The sequence below is a fragment of the Salmo trutta genome, chromosome 25 (genome assembly GCF_901001165.1).
Source record: "Salmo trutta chromosome 25, fSalTru1.1, whole genome shotgun sequence".
In the NCBI taxonomy this organism is placed as follows: domain Eukaryota; kingdom Metazoa; phylum Chordata; class Actinopteri; order Salmoniformes; family Salmonidae; genus Salmo; species Salmo trutta.
The window spans coordinates 12,556,093-12,578,463 of NC_042981.1; the positions used below are offsets into that span (position 1 = coordinate 12,556,093).

Below are 22,371 nucleotides of genomic sequence, written 5' to 3' on the forward strand. Positions count from 1 at the left end.
AAAAATGGTATCCCCTGATCTCCTTTAAGAAAACAAAGTTGTGCCCTATGTCTGTCTAGCCGCTCTAACACCCCCCCCCCCCCCCCCCCAGCAAACAGAGAACCATGTGCGTGACCGGGCCAGGGAGCTGGAGGACCTCCAGGAGGCTGTCCAGAAGCATGGTGGCCCAGCCGGGAGCAGGGAGGACCAGCCAGAGCTGGAAGCTGAGCAGCAGGCCATCCAGAGGGACTTCCAGCAGCTCCTTACCCCCCTGGCCCAGCGCAGGGGCAAGCTGGAGGCAGCAAAGGCCGTGCATCAGTTCTACAGGGACCTGGCTGATGAGATTGTGAGAATGCCTTTCAGCTTATTGTCAACCCCGTTATAGCATTGTTTTTACTATCTGAAACCTGTCAGAATACTTTCTCAGAGAAATGCTGACATGAACACTGTGTTATCCTTCACTGCTCTCTCTCTCTCTCTCTCTCTCTCTCTCTCTCTCTCTCTCTCTCTCTCTCTCTCTCTCTCTCTCTCTCTCTCTCTCTCTCTCTCTCTCTCTCTCTCTCGGTGTATCGTAGCTCTGGGTAGAGGAGAGGTTGCCCCTTGCGATGTCAGATGAACATGGCAGCAACCTCCAGACGGTCCAATTGCTTTTGAAGAAGAACCAGACATTACAGAGGGAGATGAAGGGCCACCAGCCGCGGGTGAATGAGGTGTTGGAGCGTGGCCGGAGGATGGCATCAGCCGCTACAGAGGAGGGCGGGCCGGAGGCAGAGCGTATTGGAGAGCAGGTGTGCACACACACCAGTGGAGGCTGCTGAGGGGAGAACAGCTCATAATAATAGCTGGAAGGGAGTCAACGAAATGGTATCAAACACATCAAACGTGGTTTCCATGTGCTTGATAACATTCCATTGACTCCATTCCAGCCATTAATATGAACCGTCCTCTCCTTAGCAGCCTCCACTGACACACACACACACACACACACACACACACACACACACACACACACACACACACACACACACACACACACACACACACACACACACACACACACACACACACACACACACACACACACACACACACACACACACACACAAACACACACACAATCTCTCTCTTTCCTATTTTCTTCAACCCTGGTTATGGATTTGTTTTTAAGGCTGTGTGTTTTCTTTGTGTTGTATATTGTAAAGCATCTGTGTAAAGGGCTATAGAAAACCTGTGTATTGCTTTGATTCCAGGTGAAGGAGCTGAAGGAGGTGTGGGCCAGGCTACAGGAGGAGATGGCTAAGAGGAGAGACCGGCTGAATGGATCTAACCGGGCCCAGCAGTATTACAACGATGCTGACGAGGCAGAAGCCTGGATAGGAGAGCAGGAACTCTACATGATTGCTGATGACAAGGCCAAGGTCAGGACGGAAGGGGAGAGGAAAGAGGGGAGGAGAGGGGAGGAGAGGCAGGAGGGGAAGAGAGGAGAGAGGAAGTGAGGAGAGAGGAGGTGAGGGGAAAGGAGGTGAGGGGAGGGAGGAGGAGAGGAGGCAGAGGCCTGGATTGGACAGCAGGAACTCTACATGATTGCTGACATGGCCAAGGAACTATTCACAAAAGATGTTTAGAACTATCAGGTAGTTCCATTGATTAACTTGAGAGCTGTTTTATTTCCCTTTATAGCAAACCAAGTGGTGGGGATGCTGTTTGGCTGAGAAACAAATGACAGGTTGTGACTTTAAAGTGTTAATTTGTTCTCCACCATTCACCAGGATGAGCAGAGTGCCATGTTGATGTTGAAGCGTCACCTGATAGTGAAGCAGGCTGTAGATGACTACTCAGACTCCATCCAGAAGCTGTCTGACCGTGCTCAGAAGATGCTGAATGAAGACCACCCTAATGGGTGAGTGGAACCCAGACACCAGGGTCATCTTACCTTGTGTACTACAGTGTAGCTGTCACTACCTTCTCCGTAGACCTCAGAGTATTCAAGACTATGTTGCATAAATGTATTCATCCATTTTTAGAATTGGTCTCTTGTTCCTCACTACGTAACAGTATATTTGAGAGAGGAAGGGGTGTGGTTATGATTGTGTCTCTAACCATACAAAGATCAGACAGCTATGAAACAGTAAAGCCAGGATGCATGATGATGACATGTCTCATCTTGTAAGTCACTCTCTCTTTCTCCTCTCTCGATCCTGATCTCTCTCTCTCTCTCTCAATTCAATTATCTCTCTCTCAATTCAAATCAATTATCTCTCTCTCAATTCAATTATCTATCTTTCTCTTCTCTTCTCTCTCTCCTCCTCTCCCTCACTGTCTCTCATTCTCTCATTCTCTTTTTCCCTCTCTCTCTCTCTCTCCCTTTCTCCCCATAGTGAATCTATCATCCGTCGTCAGGGCCAGGTGGATAAGCAGTATGCTGGTCTGAAGGACTTGGCCGAGGAGCGCAGGAGGAAGCTGGACCATGTCTATCATCACTTCCTGCTGAGCCGAGAGGTGGAGGATCTGGAGCACTGGATCGCTGAGAGGGACGTAGTGGCATCCTCACAGGAGATGGGACAGGACCTGGACCATGTTACAGTGAGGAGGGAGGGATGGGAGGATGGGAGGGAGAGGATGGGAGGGAGGGAGGGATGGAAGGATGGAAGGGAGGGAGGGAGAGGATGTGGTGGCGTCCTCACAGGAGATGAGACAGGACCTGGATCATGTTACAGTGAGAAGGGAGGGAGAGGATGGGAGGGAGGGATGTAGTGGCATCCTCACAGGAGATGGGACAGGACCTGGACCATGTTACAGTGAGGATGGAGGGATGGAAGGGAGGGAGAGGATGGGAGGGAGGGAGGGATGGATGGAAGGGAGGGAGAGGATGTGGTGGCGTCCTCACAGGAGATGGGACAGGACCTGGATCATGTTACAGTGAGAAGGGAATACACACAGTGAATACAGAGGCCAGGGATTATCAACCCAGGACCTCCGGAGGGCTTCAATGAGCTTCCCAGGGGTACTGAAGCTGGGGGAAAACTATCAAATAAATGTAAAGTTCTAGGTAGCTGAAGGGATAGAGAATGGTCCAAGCATGAAGTCCCACCTTGTATTTGTTCTCTCTGTAATGTTCTGTATTCCTCTGAAGTATATCCACGCTCTTATAATTGCTTTATTATCTTCACATTTTTAAGATGATTTTATTTTCCATTTCCTTCTCCAAATAAAAAACGTCAAGATCCTGAGGGACAAGTTCCGTGACTTTTCCCGGGAGACAGGGATGGTGGGACAGGAGCGGGTGGACTATGTGAACCAGACGATCGATGAGCTGATCAAGGCGGGCCACACGGAGGCTGCTGCCATGGCTGATTGGAGAGACAGCGTCAACGAGAGCTGGGCTGACCTGCTGGAACTCATAGACACCCGAGCTCAGCTCCTACAGGCCTCCCACGACCTGCTCAAGTCAGTCTGCACACAACCTGCTCAAGTCAGTCTGCACACAAATGATGGCAAATGGTTCATCAATGCCACTAACTGTTTTTGGCTGTTTAGGCTCCAAAACAAGACAAACACATAAAAACTTTTAGACATTTCATAGATGTTTGAGATCTGACTTCTGACAGATGAAAGTAGATTATATTTGTACACCACAGTGTGGTCTGATGGGTGAGCTGTAACAGAATGTCCTGGTGGTTCTCAGGTACTTCGATGATGGGAAGGAGCTGGTGTCTCAAATCCAGGAGAAACTAAATGAGATTCCTGCTGACCTGGGAGAAGACTTCACCAAGGCAGATACCTTCCACCGCATGCACGCCGCCTTCGAGAGGGACATCAGCGCCCTGGGAAAACAGGTACACCTTAACCCCCTACTGCCTGTTTGGCCTGGAGTTTGGCTGCGAGGTCTACAGGAGAGGCAGCATTAAGACTAAGATATTATGCTGACTAGAGATGGCTCTAGTGTACAGCCATGTTCAAGTTATGTCATGGTGAGTAATCATATCAAGCTTTATTTATTTCTCTGCTGCCAATGACTGGAACGAACTACAAAAATCTCTGAAACTGGAAACACTTATCTCCCTCACTAGCTTTAAGCACCAGCTGTCAGAGCAGCTCACAGATCACTGCACCTGTACATTGCCCATCTATAATTTAGCCCAAACAACTACCTCTTCCCCTACTGTATTTATTTATTTTATTTATTTTATTTTTGCTCCTTTGCACCCCATTATCTCTATTTCTACTTTGCACTTTCTTCTACTACAAATCTACCATTCCAGTGTTTTACTTGCTATATTGTATTTACTTTGCCACCATGGACTTTTTTGCCTTTACCTCCCTTATCTCACCTCATTTGCTCACTTTGTATATAGACTTATTTTTCTACTGTATTATTGACTGTATGTTTGTTTTACTCCATGTGTAACTCTGTGTTGTTGTATGTTGTCGAACTGCTTTGCTTTATCTTGGCCAGGTCGCAATTGTAAATGAGAACTTGTTCTCAACTTGCCTACCTGGTTAAATAAAGGTGAAATAAAATAAAATAAAATAAAAAATGTGTACAGCACATTTCAGACATGAAATGCAACGCAATGTGCATCAGGAAAAAACTCATGAAAATAAAAACTGAAATATTTACTACACAACAAACATAAGAGGATGAAAAACAAAACAGCAACAATAAAAACTAAAAGACTAAAAAGCACCCTGAGGTAAAACAAAGCTAAAAAGGTGTTTTAAGATCTGTTTTAAATATGTCAACAGTTTCACCCCCCCTCAGGTTCTCTGGCAGGTTATTCCAGAGGCCGGGGGTATAATAACTAAAGGCTGTCTCTCCATGCCACTTGGTCCCCCTCAGGTTCTCTGGCAGACTATTCCAGAGGCTGGGGGTATAATAACTCAAGGCTGCCTCTCCATGCCTCTTGGTCCCCCTCAGGTTCTCTGGCAGGTTATTCCAGAGGCCGGGGGTATAATAACTAAAGGCTGTCTCTCCATGCCTCTTGGTCCCCCTCAGGTTCTCTGGCAGGTTATTCCAGAGGCCGGGGGTATAATAACTAAAGGCTGCCTCTCCATGCCTCTTGGTCCTAGACTTTGGGATAGTTAAAAGGCCAGTGCCAGAGGACCTGAGGGACCTACTGGGTACATAACTTAAAAGCATGTCTGACATGTATTGGGGTGCACAATCATGGATTGATTTAAAAACCAATAGAAGAATCTTAAAAATAATTATCAAACTCACAGGCACTCAGTGCAGAGACCGTAACACCGATGTAATGTGTGCTCTCCGTCTGGTCTTGGTCAGTACCTGTGCTGCAGCATTCTGTATGTTTTGCAGTTGACCAATGGCTCTCTTGGGTAGACCAGACAGGAGAGCATTACAGTAGTCAAGCCTGCTTGTCATAAAATCATGGATGAGTCTCTCTGTATCAGCCTAAGAGAGAAATGGCTGCACCGTGGCAATGTTCTTCAGGTGGTAAAAAGCTATTTTGGTCACATTCCTAATGTGTGATTCGAAATTGAGTTCAGAATCTAAAATAACACCTAGGTTTTTTACCAAGAGTTTTATCTTAATTGCCCGTGAATTAAAATGGGTGGACAGATTCTCTCTGTGCTTTGGCTCCAACAATACGTACCTCAGTCTTGTATTGATTTAGCTGGAGGAAGTTGTGAACCGTCCAAGTATTTAAATCACTAATACAGTCTACTAATATATCTGTGGGGCTAAAGACAGTATTTGTTTGTGTATGCTATGCAGGTCTCCCTGTAGCAACACATTGTAACATCACTGAACCCCAGTTGTGATTGGAGTTGTTCAAATCCGGCTCAAAGAGCCATAAAGAAAAGAACAGCATCTAACTTAGAGGGCATGAAAGTCTTCTACATTCAGGTTTCTTTCTCAGTCACCATCATAGTATAACAGTATACATTTTTTTTAGATCTAGAAAAACCACCTCCCTCCTCCTCCCCCACCAGGTGCAGCAGTTCCAGGAGACAGCGGCCTGTCTGCATGCCCAGTATGCTGGGGACAAGGCTACAGAGATCCAGGCCCAGGAGAAGGAGGTGGTGGAGGCCTGGAAGGCTCTACTGGATGCCTGTGACGGCCGCAGGAAACGCCTGGAGGAGACAGCTGACAAGTTCCGCTTCTTCACCATGGTCCGAGACCTGATGGCCTGGATGGAGAGCACCATACAGCAAATAGAGACACAGGAGAAACCACGGTAATCTCTTGTGACGGACTGTTGACATAAATTCTAGCTAGCTAGTGCACGCAAGACTCCGGGGAGAGGAAAGGGGGTCCCATGTCTTCGTTGGAGCCAGGTGTTGGCAACACCAGAGTTGTGGGTTTAATTCCCACTCGTACTGAATATATGCATAGAAAAGCATCTTCATGACTACACACCAGGAAACGGAGGAGAGTGGACAGGCAATATGGAGGGGTGAGGGGATGGAGAGATAGAAAGGTTATCATCTAACTTTATCGCTCTATCTCTCCCCAGGGACATGCCATCAGTAGAGCTGCTATTGGGTGACAGGATGGAGAGATAAAGAGATAGAGGATAGAGCGATAGAGGACAGAGAGATAGAGGATGGAAAGATGGAGGATGAAGAGAGAGAGAGTACAGAGAGATAGAGGATGAAGAAATAAAGGATGGAGAGATAGAGGATAGAGAGATAGATAGAGGATGGGGAGATAGAGCAGAGAAAGATAGAGGATGAAGAGATAGGGAGAGAAAGTAGAGAGTTAGAGGTTTATAGGATGGAGAGATGGAGGGTGTATAAAGATAAAGATATATAGGATGGAGAGAGAGGCGGGAGAGGATGGAGACATAGAGGCTGGAGTGATAGAGGATGAGAGATAGAGGGTGGAGAGATAGAGGATAGAGAGATAGAGATGGAGAGATAGAGGATAGAGAGATAGACAATGGAGTGATTGACAATGGAGTGATCGACGATGGAGTGATAGACGATGGAGAGATGGAGGATGGATACATAGAGAGATAGAGGATAGAGTAGAGAGAGATAGAGGATGGAGAAAGATATATACAGTAAGAAGGAGAGATAAAGGAAGGAGAGATAGAGGATAGAGTGATGGAGGATGGAGAGATAGAGTTAGAGGATAAAGACATATAGGATGAAGAGAGATGATGGAGAGATAGAGGGTGGAGAGATAGAGGGTGGAGAGATAGAGGCAAGAGAGAGAAAGAGGCAAGAGAGAGAAAGAGGCAAGAGAGAGAAAGAGGCAAGAGAGAGAAAGAGGCTGGAGAGAGAAAGAGGCTGGAGAGAGAAAGAGGCTGGAGAGAGAAAGAGACTGGAGAGAAAGAGGCTGGAGAGGTGGAGAGATCGAGGATGTAGAGGTGGAGAGATCGAGGATGTAGAGGTGGAGAGATCGAGGATGTAGAGGTGGAGAGATCGAGGATGTAGAGGTGGAGAGGATGGAGAGATAAAGTTAGATGATAACAGGTTGTTTCTACCTATCTCTCCTCAGGGATGTGTCATCAGTAGAGCTGCTGATGAAGTACCACCAGGGGATCAGGTCTGAGATGGACCAGCGTGGACCAAAGTTCTCTGACTGTGTGGCGCACGGCAAGGCTCTGCTGGCACGCAAACACAAATACTCTGCTGAGGTGAGGAACACCAGGGCTTTATATCAATTCTTTGCATCCTATCTCCTTGCCTTTGCCTTCCCTCAGACCTTCTCCTTCAATATGTTTTGAGGAGAGAGTATGCAAGGAATCAAGGGAAGATGAATTGGGAAAGAGCCTGGGGCCACATTGAAATTATTTCAGATACAGAATGTGGCTTTTTCTATATCTTGTGACTACCTCATTTAAACACTGAATTCAATTGACCATCCCTGTTGCTGTCATCCTCATTCTCCCTCAGATCAAGGAGAAACTGATCCAGCTGATGGAGAAGAAGAAGGAGATGATGACCAAGTGGGACGACCGATGGGACTGGCTCAGGCTCTGTGAGTACAACAACAACCACAATGACAACAACAACCACAATGACAACAACAACCACAACGACAACAACAACCACAAAGACGACAACCACAATGACAACAACAACAACCAGAATGACAACAATCACAACAACAACCATAATGACAACAACAACAACCAGAATGACAACAATCACAACAACAACCACAACCACAACAACAACAACAACCACAACAACAACAACCACAACAACAACAACCACAACTACAACAACCACAATCACAACAACAACAACAACCACAACAACAACAACCACAACAACAACAACCACAACAACAACAACCACAACAACCAGAATGACAACAATCACAACCACAATGACAACCACAACCACAACAATGACAGCAACAATGACAGCAACAATGACAGCCACAATGACAACCACAATGACAACAACCACAACGACAACAACAACCACAATGACAGCAACAATGACGACAACAACCACAATGACAACTGCTGTACATTCCCTTTTTCCTTCCTTCCTCATACTGGAGTCTATAGATCAGTGTCAACACAGAAACACCAGACTTACACATTTGTCTTGTCTTGTGCCCAAGTGTTGGAGGTGTGCCAGTTTGCGCGGGACGCCTCAGTGGCGGAGGCATGGCTAGTGGCTCAGGAGCCGTACGTGGCCAGTAAGGACTTGGGACAGACTGTAAACGAGGTGGAGAAACTACTGAAGAGACACGAAGCCTTTGAGAAGTCCACCGCCACCTGGGAGGAACGCTTCTCAGCCCTGGAGAGACTTACTACAGTATGTCGTGGAAAGGATTGTGCGTGTGCGTGTATGTGTGTCTGTGATCTGTGTAAAGCTTCGTCCTCTTTTGGCAGTTTTTTCTGACGTCATCATTTTCCATATAAACAAGGACAGTATACAGTATGCGTGTGCGCGAAAGTTAGTTCTCACATTCTCTCCTCTCTCTCTCTCTCTCTCTCTCTCTCTCTCTCTCTCTCAGTTGGAGCTGCTAGAGTTGAGGAAGCAGCAGCAGGAGATACAGCAGTTTGTAACAGAGGAGCAGAAGCGTTCACAGATGGAGAGCAGGAGAGAAGACACAGGGTTCGCAGAGGACTCCTCCCAGCTCTACACCATCGAGGAGCAGACACTGGTTAGTACTGAGCTAATGTGTACTGACGAAATGACCCGCTCTGACCATATCCATTCTGTCCTGCTCTCTGTCCATGAGTTCCCCCATCTTTCTCTCCCTGTGCATGAGTTCCCCTATCTTTCTCTCTCTGTGCATGAGTTCCCCTATCTTTCTCTCCCTGTGCATGAGTTCCCCTATCTTTCTCTCTCTGTGCATGAGTTCCCCTATCTTTCTCTCTCTGTGCATGAGTTCCCCTATCTTTCTCTCCCTGTGCATGAGTTCCCCTATCTTTCTCTCCCTGTGCATGAGTTCCCCTATCTTTCTCTCCCTGTGCATGAGTTCCCCTATCTTTCTCTCTCTGTCCATGGATGGCATACATAAGGATATCATGGGCTAAATTCAATCAGATTGACATATGTTGTCGGAGGTGGAACTGCATTGGAGTTGTCAAATGGACACTGCCATTGGATGCAACGAAACCACACCTGACTATAATCTGACAAATTCCATGCAGCCACTTTAAAAATTCAAACACTCAAATTAGATCAGGGACGGGTGTCAGACTTTTTCTCCATCCCTAGCAAACACAGCTGATTAAACTGATTACATTTTAAACGTAAGAACATGATTCGTTGATTATTGGTGTGTTAGCTGTGGCTGGTGCAGAAGTGTGACACCAATCAGGCCCTCGAGGACTGGAGTTGCCCAGCCCTGAATGAGGCTAACGCTTTACAAAAATGTTAATTTATAAAGGATTTATAATTACATTATTAACCATTTTTTTTATCATTTGTAAATGCATTTGAAAAACATGAATAAACGCTTATATGACATTGGTCAAAACAGTGCAATAACCAGTCAGTGTTTGCCAAATAGTGAGCCAATATTTACCTCCAGTTATTAACCATTTATAAATGCACTTACAAATGCTCATAAGATGAATGTTTATGTATCATCCTGCAACCTTATTTTCAATAGTTACACAGTTGAACAAGTTATTTTCTCATGTTTGGGTGTGATGAATTGGTACTCTGTCCCAGGAACAGAAGAGGTTGGTTTTCATGGTCTTGATCCACCTTTGAAACCCTAATGCCCTAGTCAAATGTACTGTACATCCAGGACATTATTCAATCAGCATTCCTAATACCCCTTACCAGATTATATCAACACACTCCTCACTTTATTTACATTTTTATTTCACCTTTATTTAACTTCTTGCGGATTAGTGGGATGCTACCATCCCATTTCGACAATTTCCGGTGAAATTGCAGAGTGCCAAATTCAAATTAAATTACTATAAATATTAAACTTTCATGAAATCACAAGTGCAATATATCAAAATAAAGCTTAAATTGTTGTTAATCCAGCCGCCATGTCAGATATCAAAAAGGCTTTACGGCGAAAGCAAACCATGCGATTATCTGAGGACAGCGCCCAGCACACAAATGCATAACAAATCATTTTCAACCAGGGAGTTGCGACACGAAAGTCAGAAGCAGCGATATAATATATGCCTTACCTTTGAAGATCTTCTGTTGGCACTCCAAAAGGTCCCAGTTACATTACAAATGGTCCTTTTGCTCGATAATGTCCTTCTTTATATCCATAAAAACTCAGTTTAGCTGGCGTGCTTCAGTCAATAATCCACTCGGTTTCCCTCCTTCAAAATGCATACGAAATTAATCCCAAACGTTACCAATAAACTTATCCAAACAAGTCAATCAACGTTTATAATCAAACAATAGGTACCCATATACGCAAATAAACGATAAAATTTAAGACGGAGAATCGTTATTGTCTTTACCGGAGAAAAATACCAAAGAACACGCTCTCATTCACACGCTTGGAAACACTACAGCCAAAATGGGAGCCACCTATATAAACTACAATTTCTGGCTCATTTTTCCAAAAACCAGCCTGAAACTCTTTCTAAAGACTGTTGACATCTAGTGGAAGCCCTAGGAACTGCATTCGGGCACGATTTCGCCCTATTATAAAAGTGCCAGCCATTGAAATCAGTGGTATGCTGAATATCCTTTATTTTTATGGTTTGTCCTCGGGGTTTCACCTGCCATTTCAGTTCTGTTATACTCAGTATGGGGATGAGGTAGATTGGATGGGCTATTTACAGATGAGCTATGTACAGGTGCAGTGTTCTGTGAGCTGCTCTGACAGCTGGTGCTTAACCTCTATAGGCTAGGTGGCACCAAATCGTCCCACCTACGTAACAGCCAGTGTAATCCCATGGCGCGAAATTCAAATACCTTAGAAATGCTATTACTTCAATTTCTCAAACATATGACTATTTTACACCATTTTAAAGACAAGACTCTCGTTAATCTAACCACACTGTCCGATTTCAAAAAGGCTATACAACGAAAGCAAAACATTAGATTATGTCAGCAGAGTACCCAGCCAGAAATAATCAGACACCCATTTTTCAAGCTAGCATATAATGTCACAAAAACCCAGAAGACAGCTAAATGCAGCACTAACCTTTGATGATCTTCATCAGATGACACACCTAGGACATTATGTTTTACAATACATGCATGTTTTGTTCAATCAAGTTCATATTTATATCAAAAACCAGCTTTTTACATTAGCATGTGACGTTCAGAACTAGCATACCCCCCGCAAACTTCCGGTGAATTTACTAACAATTTACTAAATTACTCACGATAAACGTTCACAAAAAGCATAACAATTATTTTAAGAATTATAGATACAGAACTCCTCTATGCACTCGATATGTCCGATTTTAAAATAACTTTTTGGTGAAAGCACATTTTGCAATATTCTAAGTAGATAGCCCGGCATCACAGGGCTAGCTATTTAGACACCCAGCAAGTTTAGCACTCACCAAAGTCAGATTTACTATAAGAAAAATGTACATTTACATTTAAGTCATTTAGCAGACGCTCTTATCCAGAGCGACTTACAAATTGGTGCATTCACCTTATGATATCCAGTGGAACAAACACTTTACAATAGTGCATCTAAATCTTTTAAGGGGGGGGTTAGAAGGATTACTTTATCCTATCCCAGGTATTCCTTAAAGAGGTGGGGTTTCAGGTGTCTCCGGAAGGTGGTGATTGACTCCGCTGTCCTGGCGTCGTGAGGGAGCTTGTTCCACCATTGGGGTGCCAGAGCAGCGAACAGTTTTGACTGGGCTGAGCGGGAACTGTGCTTCCTCAGAGGTAGGGAGGCGAACAGGCCAGAGGTGGATGAACGCAGTGCCCTTGTTTGGGTGTAGGGCCTGATCAGAGCCTGAAGGTACGGAGGTGCCGTTCCCCTCACAGCTCCGTAAGCAAGCACCATGGTCTTGTAGCGGATGCGAGCTTCAACTGGAAGCCAGTGGAGAGAGCGGAGGAGCGGGGTGACGTGAGAGAACTTGGGAAGGTTGAACACCAGACGGGCTGCGGCGTTCTGGATGAGTTGTAGGGGTTTAATGGCACAGGCAGGGAGCCCAGCCAACAGCGAGTTGCAGTAATCCAGACGGGAGATGACAAGTGCCTGGATTAGGACCTGCGCCGCTTCCTGTGTGAGGCAGGGTCGTACTCTGCGAATGTTGTAGAGCATGAACCTACAGGATCGGGTCACCGCCTTGATGTTAGTGGAGAACGACAGGGTGTTGTCCAGGGTCATGCCAAGGTTCTTTGCACTCTGGGAGGAGGACACAAGGGAGTTGTCAACCGTGATGGCGAGGTCATGGAACGGGCAGTCCTTCCCCGGGAGGAAGAGCAGCTCCGTCTTGCCGAGGTTCAGCTTGAGGTGGTGATCCGTCATCCACACTGATATGTCTGCCAGACAAGCAGAGATGCTATTCGCCACCTGGTTATCAGAAGGGGGAAAGGAGAAGATTAATTGTGTCGTCTGCATAGCAATGATAGGAGAGACCATGTGAGGATATGACAGAGCCAAGTGACTTGGTGTAAAGCGAGAATAGGAGAGGGCCTAGAACAGAGCCCTGGGGGACACCAGTGGTGAGAGCACGTGGTGCGGAGACAGATTCTCGCCACGCCACCTGGTACGAGCGACCTGTCAGGTAGGACGCAATCCAAGCGTGGGCCGCGCCGGAGATGCCCAGCTCGCAGAGGGTGGAGAGGAGGATCTGATGGTTCACAGTATCAAAGGCAGCAGATAGGTCTAGAAGGATGAGAGCAGAGGAGAGAGAGTTAGCTTTAGCAGTGCGGAGAGCCTCCGTGACACAGAGAAGAGCAGTCTCAGTTGAATGCCCAGTCTTGAAACCTGACTGATTAGGATCAAGAAGGTCATTCTGAGAGAGATAGCAGGAGAGCTGGCCAAGGACGGCACGTTCAAGAGTTTTTGAGAGAAAAGAAAGAAGGGATACTGGTCTGTAGTTGTTGACATCGGAGGGATCGAGTGTAGGTTTTTCAGGAGGGAGGAGAAGGTGGCAAAGAGCTTCCTAAGGTTAGAGGCAGATGCTTGGAATTTAGAGTGGTAGAAAGTGGCTTTAGCAGCAGAGACAGAAGAGGAAAATGTAGAGAGGAGGGAGTGAAAGGATGCCAGGTCCGCAGGGAGGCGAATTTTCCTCCATTTCCGCTCGGCTGCCCGGAGCCCTGTTCTGTGAGCTCGCAATGAGTCGTCGAGCCACGGAGCAGGAGGGGAGGACCGAGCCGGCCTGGAGGATAGGGGACATAGAGAGTCAAAGGATGCAGAAAGGGAGGATAGGAGGGTTGAGGAGGCAGAATCAGGAGATAGGTTGGAGAAGGTTTGAGCAGAGGGAAGAGATGATAGGATGGAAGAGGAGAGAGTAGCGGGAGAGAGAGAGCGAAGGTTGGGACGGCGCAATACCATCCGAGTAGGGGCAGAGTGAGAAGTGTTGGATGAGAGCGAGAGGGAAAAGGATACAAGGTAGTGGTCGGAGACTTGGAGGGGAGTTGCAATGAGATTAGTGGAAGAACAGCATCTAGTAAAGATGAGGTCAAGCGTATTGCCTGCCTTGTGAGTAGGGGGGGAAGGTGAGAGGGTGAGGTCAAAAGAGGAGAGGAGTGGAAAGAAGGAGGCAGAGAAATATGAGTCAAAGGTAGACGTGGGGAGGTTAAAGTGGAACCTGGAGGGCGATAAATGATAAGGATGTTAAGCTTGAAAGGGCTGGTAACTGTGACAGCATGGAATTCAAATGAGGAGATAGACAGATGGGTCAGGGGAGAAAGAGAGAATGTCCACTTGGGAGAGATGAGGATTCCAGTGCCACCACCCCGCTGGCTCAATGCTCTAGGGGTATGCGAGAACACGTGGGCAGACGAGGAGAGAGCAGTAGGAGTGGCAGTGTTATCTGTGGTAATCCATGTTTCCGTCAGCGCCAGGAAGTCTAGGGACTGGAGGGTAGCATAGGCTGAGATGAACTCAGCCTTGTTGGCCGCAGACCGGCAGTTCCAGAGGCTGCCGGAGACCTGGAACTCCACGTGGGTCGTGCGCGCTGGGACCACCAGGTTAGAGTGGCAACGGCCACGCGGTGTGAAGCGTTTGTATGGCCTGTGCAGAGGGGAGAGAACAGGGATAGACAGACACATAGTTGACAAGCTACAGAAGAGGCTACGCTAATGCAAAGGAGATTGGAATGACAAGTGGACTACACGTCTCGAATGTTCAGAAAGTTAAGCTTACGTTGCAAAAATCTTATTGACTAAAATGACGAAAATGATACAGTACTGCTGGCTGGTGGAGTAGGCTAGCTAGCAGTGGCTGCGTTGTTGACTTTGTTTGAACGTGTAGCTGGCTAGGTAACCTCGATAGTTTCAGTACTATACCTTGTCATGATACAAAAGCAACTATGTAGCTAGCTAACATAACACTAATCAAGACGTTCCTTTGTAATGTATTTAGTTTCTACAATGCTGCTCGTCGGTAATAGTTGGCTAGGTTTGGAAAAATGGTGTCGCGGGGGACGAAAATAGCTGGCTAGCTAACCTCGATAATTACTCTAAACTACACAATTATCAAGCTATGACAAAGACAACTATGTGGCTAGCTAGCTAACACTGCACTAGTCAAATCGTTCCGTTGTAATGTATTAGTATCTACAGCGCTGCTAGTCGGTAACGGTTGGCTAGCTAGCAGTGGGTTTGATGATGACTAGGTGTGTTGACTAAGTCTGGAGTCTGGACAACGGCGTCGCGGCGCGGCTGGCTAGCTAACCTCGATAATTACTCTAAACCACAATTATCTTAGATACAAAGACAGCAAAGACAACTATGTAGCTAGCTAACTAACACTAACACTACACTAATCAAGTCGTTCCGTTGTAATGTAATAGTTTCTACAGTGCTGCTAGTCGGTAGAAGTTGGCTAGCTAGCAGTGTTGACTACGTTAGGAGGACGAAAATAGCTGGCTAGCTAACCTCGATAATTACTCTAATTACCCTAAACTACACAATTATCTTTGATACAAAGACGGGTATGTAGCTAGCTAAGAAGAATTGCTCAGATCAAACAAATCAAACCGTTGTAATGTAATGAAGTGTAATATTACCTGTGGAGCGAAGCGAAGTGCGACTACTCGCTAGTTCGGGACAAAATCCCGGCACAGGACGTACCGGAAATGTTATTACCTTTGGTGTTCTTCGTCAGAATGCACTCCCAGGACTTCTACTTCAATAACAAATGTTGGTTTGGTCCCAAATAATCCATAGTTATATCCAAACAGCGGCGTTTTGTTCGTGCGTTCAAGACTCTATCCGAATGGTAAAGAAGGGTTACGAGCACGACGCATTTCATGACAAAAGAATTCTAAATATTCCATTACCGTACTTCGAAGCATGTCAACCGCTGTTTAAAATCAATTTTTATGCCATTTTTCTCGTAAAAAAGCGATAATATTCCGACCGGCAAAGCCTGTTTACATTCAACGAGAGAGAAAGTAAAAGCATGGGATCCCCTCGTGCACGAACCTTAGTCTGATGGCCCTCTGATCGGCCACTATCCAAACGCGCTAATGTGTTTCAGCCTGGGGCTGCCCCGATATCGTTCAGCTTTTTCCCGGGTTCTGAGAGCCTATGGGAGCCGTAGGAAGTGTCACGTTACAGCAAAGATCCTCAGTCTTCAATAAACAGAGGCAAGAAGCTCAAGAAATGGTCAGACAGGCCACTTCCTGTAAGGAATCTTCTCAGGTTTTTGCCTGCCATATGAGTTCTGTTATACTCACAGACACCATTCAAACAGTTTTAGAAACTTTAGGGTGTTTTCTATCCAAAGCCAATAATTATATGCATATTCTAGTTACTGGGCAGGAGTAGTAACCAGATTAAATCGGGTACGTTTTTTATCTGGCCGTGTAAATACTGCCCCCTAGCCCTAACAGGTTAAAGAGTATGAAGCGAGGGCCAGCCAACGAGAGCATACAGGTCGCAGTGGTGGGTAGTATATGGGGCTTTGGTGACAAAACGGATGGCACTGTGATAGACTGCATCCAATTTGTTGAGGAAAGTGTTGGAGGCTATTTTGTAAATGACATCGCCGAAGTCGAGGATTGGTAGGATGGTCAGTTTTACGAGTGTATGTTTGGCAGCATGAGTGAAGGATGCTTTGTTCCGAAATAGGATGCCGATTCTAGATTTAATTTTGGATTGGAGATGTTTAACCTCTTACATCTAGATGTTCAATATCCAATGATAGAGCGTGGCGCGAATTCCAATCTCCTCAAAAATCCCAAACCTTCCATTTTTCAAACATATGACTATTTAACACCATTTTAAAGACAAGACTCTCCTTTATCTAACCACATTGTCCGATTTCAAAAAGGCTTTACAACGAAAGCAAAACATTAGATTATTTCAGGAGAGTACCCAGCCAGAAATAATCACACACCCATTTTTCAAGCTAGCATATAATGTCACAAAAACCAAAACCACAGCTAAATGCAGCACTAACCTTTGATGATCTTCATCAGATGACACTCCTAGGACATTATGTTACACAATACATGCATGTTTAGTTCAATCAAGTTCATATTTATATCAAAAAACAGCTTTTTACATTAGCATGTGACGTTCAGAACTATCATACCCACCGAAAACTTCCGGTGAATTTACTAAATTACTCACGATAAACGTTCACATAACAATTATTTTAAGAATTATAGATACAGAACTCCTTTATGCAATCGCGATGTCCGATTTTAAAATAGCTTTTCGGTGAAAGCACATTTTGCAATATTCTGAGTTGATAGCCCGGCCATCATGGCTAGCTATTTTGACACCCACCAAGTTTGGCACTCACCAAACTCAGATTTACTATAAGAAAAATTGGATTACCTTTGCTGTTCTTCGTCAGAATGCACTCCCAGGACTTCTACTTCAACCCCAAATGTCATTGTTCTCAGATCGACCACTATCCAAAACCCATACTGTTTTTCAGCCAGGGACTGCAGAGTCATCATTCCCCGTTCTGGCGCCTTCTGAGAGCCTATGGGAGCCTTAGAAAATGTCACGTTACAGCAGAGATCCTCTGTTTTCTATAAAGAGGCTATAGAAGGCCAAGAAATGGTCAGAGAGGGCACTTCTTGTATAGAATCTTCTCAGGTTTTGGCCTGCCATATGAGTTCTGTTATACTCACAGACACCATTCAAACAGTTTTAGAAACTTTAGGGTGTTTTCTATCCAAATTAAACAATTATATGCATATTCTAGTTTCTGGGCAGGAGTAATAACCAGATTAAATCGGGTACGTTTTTTTATCCGGATGTGAAAATACTGCCCCCTACCCAAGAGAGGTTAATGCTGGTTAACGCTCAATCTGATTGAATCCAGGCCCATTTTTCTTTCCCATATGTACGTTAAAATTGATTGTAAACATATCATGCTCCTTCCCAGTCTGCCTCTGGAGCAGTGGAGGTGGAGCCCAGTTTGGGTCAGTTGGAGGGAACAGCGGGTGACTCTACAGTGCCCATGGTCTCTGAGATGCAGGATGCTGGCTTGCAGGAGGCTAGCTCTCTGGAGCTGCTGGATGCCTCTGTGTCAGGACATACCCCCAGGGAGCGGGAGCCCCGGGCCGCCACCCTACCTGCTGACCCCCTCAGCCCTAAGGCTGTGCTGCAGGAGGGCATGCTGGGACGGAAACACGACCTAGAGGCTGCTGGGAAGAAGGCTTCCAACAGGTGCAGACACTCACAACCTTACAGAGCATGGTTATTATTGCTATGGTTAGGCTTGTAATGGTTGATTTGCGTAGAGTTAATGCTGTACATTTTGCCAGTTATTTTGTATAGTTTGGGGTAATGAAAGAAGGTACACACTACAATTACAGTAGGTAGGATGTAAAGGATAGCTCAAGTTCATGATACTACCTCCAAATAATTCAAATAGTTTTGGGTAAGCTTGGGATGCGTATGTATCTGCTTAAGGTCTTTTCCATCAAAATGTGTGTCTGTGCTCCTGTCCTCTCACAGGTCCTGGAACAACCTGTACTGTGTGCTGAAGCCTGGTCAGCTGTCTGTCTATAAGGACGCCAAGAGCTTCGGCCATGGCTCCACCTACCACGGAGAGGACCCTCTGTCGCTCAGCAACGCCAAATGGGAAGTCCTGAACAACTACAAGAAGAAGAAGCACGTATTCATACTGAGGTGAGGAACGTTAGTGTCTTAGTGTACGTAAATGTCCCTTTTTTAGGACCCTGTCTTTCAAAGATAATTCGTAAAAATCCAAATAACTTCACAGATCTTCATTGTAAAGGGCTTAAACACTGTTTCCCATGCTTGTTCAATGAACCATAAACAATTAATGAACATGCACCTGTGGAACGGTCATTAAGACACTAACAGCTTACAGACGGTAGGCAATTAAGGTCACAGTTATGAAAACTTAGGACACTAAAGAGGCCTTTCTACTGACTCTGAAAAACTCCAAAAGAAAGATGCCCAGGGTCCCTGCTTATCTGCGTGAACGTGCCTCAGGCATGCTGCAAGGAGGCATGAGGACTGCAGATGTGACCAGGGCAATAAATTGCAATGTCCGTACTCTGAGACACCTAGGACAGCACTACAGGGAGACAGGACGGACAGCTGATTGTCCTCGCAGTGTAACAACACCTGCACAGGATCGGTACATCCGAACATCACACCTGCGGGACAGGTACAGGATGGCAACAAGAACTGCCCGAGTTACACCAGGAACGCACAATCCCTCCATCAGTGCTCAGACTGTCCACAATAGGCTGAGAGAGGCTGGACTGAGGGCTTGTTGGCCTGTTTTAAGGCAGGTCCTCACCAGACATCACCGGCAACAACATCGCCTATGGGCACAAACCCACCGTCGCTGGACCAGACAGGACTGACAAAAAGTGCTCTTCACTGACGAGTCGCGGTTTTGTCTCACCAGGGGTGATGGTCGGATTCGTGTTTATCGTCCGTCATGGTCTGGGGCGGTGTGTCACAGCATCATCGGACTTAGCTTGTTGTCATTGCAGGCAATCTCAATGCTGTGCGTTACAGGGAAGACATCCTCCTCCTTCATGTGATACCCTTCCTGCAGGCTCATCTTGACATAACCCTCCAGCATGACAATCACACAAGCCATACTGCTTGTTCTGTGCGTGATTTCCTGCAAGACAGGAATGTCAGTGTTCTGCCATGGCCAGCGAAGAGCCCGGATCTCAATCCCATTGAGCACGTCTGGGACGTGTTGGATCGGAGGGTGAGGGCTAGGGCCATTCCCCCCAGAAATGTCCGGGAACTTGCAGGTGCCTTGGTGTAAGAGTGGGGTAACATCTCATAGCAAGAACTGGCAAATCTGGTGAAGTCCATGAGGAGGAGATGCCCTGCAGTACCTAATGCAGCTGGTGGCCACACCAGATACTGACTGTTACTTTTGATTTTGAACCCCCCTTTTTTCAGGGACACATTATTCAATTTCGGTTAGTCACATGTCTGTGGAACTTGTTCAGTTTATGTCTCAGTTGTTGAGTCTTGTTTTGTTTATACAAATATTTTATTTGAAAATAAACGCAGTTGACAGTGAGAGGACGTTTATTTTTTTGCTGAGTTTAGTCCACACTCTCTTACCACGTGTTTTGTTTAAATCCTAACTGAATGTTGTTCCTCTGGCTGTCTATCTTCCAGGCTGGGTGATGGTAGTGAGTACCTGTTCCAGTGTAAAGATGAGGTGGGTTCTCCACGCAGTTCTTTTTGTTAATGATATGTATTTTATTTGGTTTTGTCACACAAGAAGGTCATATGTTCTTATCACAGGGTTACAGCAGTAATGTACTTTGGAATATAATCATTAAGACACATGAAATATCCAAACATACGTTCAACAATGACACCACAGTACAACACTGTAATGCATTTAAAATATCCATACTGTATACAATATTACATTATCCTACAATATAATATCAAACACATTCTGTGTACTATCTGGTAATAATAGGCTGTGTTTAGACACGCCAGCTTGACCCAGATCCCTAACCCAATCACTGACACAGGATCTGGTCTGACCAATCAAAAGACCACTGTGGCAAAAGATCAGACTTCACACAGTTCTACATAATATATCTGTCAATCAACAAGTCATCAAAATACAGATCTCATTGCTGTTGGACCATTTGAAACATTAACGTCCGGCGCTCTCTGCAATGAAATCTTGGAAGTATGTGTAAATGCATTACATCTGTAAATGTATTCAGAATGTTAATATTGGAGGGACCTTAACCCCAACACCCAAATTCACTGAAATACATTCAACGTAAATGTATGGTTATTTCAGGAGGAACTGGGGCGTTGGACCCAGGCCATGAAGAAAGCAGTGAAGCCCCCGGCACAGGAAGAGGTGGAACCCTCAGGGTCCGCAGGGGTCCGGGCCCGCAGCCTGCCCCCTCCTTCCTCTTCTACCACCCTCACCACCCCAGAGCCAGCGAAAGACAAGAAAGACAAGGAGAAGAAGGGCTTCAGTCGGTTTGCTAATAAAAAGTGAGGATGGACAGACTGACTATATTGCAGGTCTTGGGCAGAAGAAGTAGTGTACAATCAGAATGAAATTTATCTTAAAATATTTTCTTTTTTACTTTGAAATAGATGAGATATTGTAGTTTAGATTTAAACCTCTGCACACTGCTGCCTGTATTAAAGCCAGTGTACCAACTTTTTCTTTCTCTTTTTGACAAAATATGCTAAATTCAAATAGCTAAATAAAAGCACAGGAATGCTTTTTTCACACTCAACCAAAGAATGTTTGTAAAATTCATTATTTTCCTTTTACAATTGTTTCCCAACTTTGCTTTAGATAAAAGCATGCTTGTATGATTTGTATTACAAAACAGTACGACTCGTAAGAGTACTTTTGTTGATTAATCTGCTTTATATTCCTATAAAATGGTTGTGAATTGTTATACTGTGCTGTTTGAATTTGGTGCTCTTATATCATAGAATCATCAGGATTGGGTGGCTAGGCTTTTTAAAAGAGCTTTGTAAATTCTGTTTTAACTAATGAATTGATAGGCCTAGTGTTGCCTGAAAGAGATTGAGACATTGTACAGTGCTGTACAGTACAGTACCTGCATGCACAGCAAGTACAACTGCAAGTATGCAAACTAATTGTCCTATGCACTGTGAAGGCAAAATAATGCTGCCGAAATTGGCAGTTATAGACTGTTTTAACTGAGATAACGACAGTAACACAATTGAAAGATGATTATGTTATCTTGTTATTGACCTGCTATTACCTTAAACATAACGCAATCACTTTCAAACATGACTTTTACCAGAACAATGGCCATCTCTGAGAACTTGAAATAGCTCATGCCTAACACTTGTTTATCGAATCTCGAATTTCATATCTGTTCATATACAGTATATATATAAAAAAATGCATGAATCATGTTTTTTGTTTAACCCTTGTGTGGTGTTCGGGTCTGATGGACCCATTTTCAATGTTTACTCAAAGACATTATTTTTTTCAACCTGAGACTCATTGGCCTTGGCTCATGTTCTGTGAAGAACATGTGAAATAACACATTTTCATTGAGTGCACACTGTGCACCCCCATACACATGTATATTATATATGTGGTGTTTGGGTCCACAGGACCCGAGGGTAATAAAAGTGTGTCAGTGAAAACAAGTAAAAATGTAACAAAAAGGTTTGTGTGTGCCTTCACTCTGTCTTCCTCCTCCCTGGGCCTGCTGTTTCAACATAGCACCAAGAACCTGTCTGTCTCCCTGCCTGTCTGCCGCTTTTCTCGCACTCTTTACCCTTTGTAGTGTGTGAAACTACACAATGTCTTACGGGAACCTGCACAATGTTATTACATTATTTCAATATTGTAAAAAAAAAATGGGTATTTTCCGACACTAC

General features: G+C 45.1%; 1 protein-coding gene across 1 annotated transcript in view; it reads left to right on the plus strand.

Annotated features, from left to right (window-relative positions):
* Positions 1-22,155, plus strand: part of LOC115162034 (spectrin beta chain, erythrocytic-like) — a 78,129-nt gene extending 55,974 nt beyond the window's left edge. The window contains 16 exon segments of the mRNA XM_029712952.1: positions 92-325; positions 555-767; positions 1,230-1,397; positions 1,749-1,879; positions 2,358-2,562; positions 3,203-3,426; positions 3,665-3,815; positions 5,935-6,179; positions 7,448-7,586; positions 7,846-7,930; positions 8,528-8,724; positions 8,927-9,076; positions 17,894-18,177; positions 18,469-18,642; positions 20,137-20,179; positions 20,786-22,155. Of these exon segments, the coding sequence (XP_029568812.1) occupies positions 92-325; positions 555-767; positions 1,230-1,397; positions 1,749-1,879; positions 2,358-2,562; positions 3,203-3,426; positions 3,665-3,815; positions 5,935-6,179; positions 7,448-7,586; positions 7,846-7,930; positions 8,528-8,724; positions 8,927-9,076; positions 17,894-18,177; positions 18,469-18,642; positions 20,137-20,179; positions 20,786-20,992 (2,850 nt within the window). The 3' untranslated portion in view covers positions 20,993-22,155.
* The last annotated feature ends 216 nt before the right edge of the window (positions 22,156-22,371 follow it).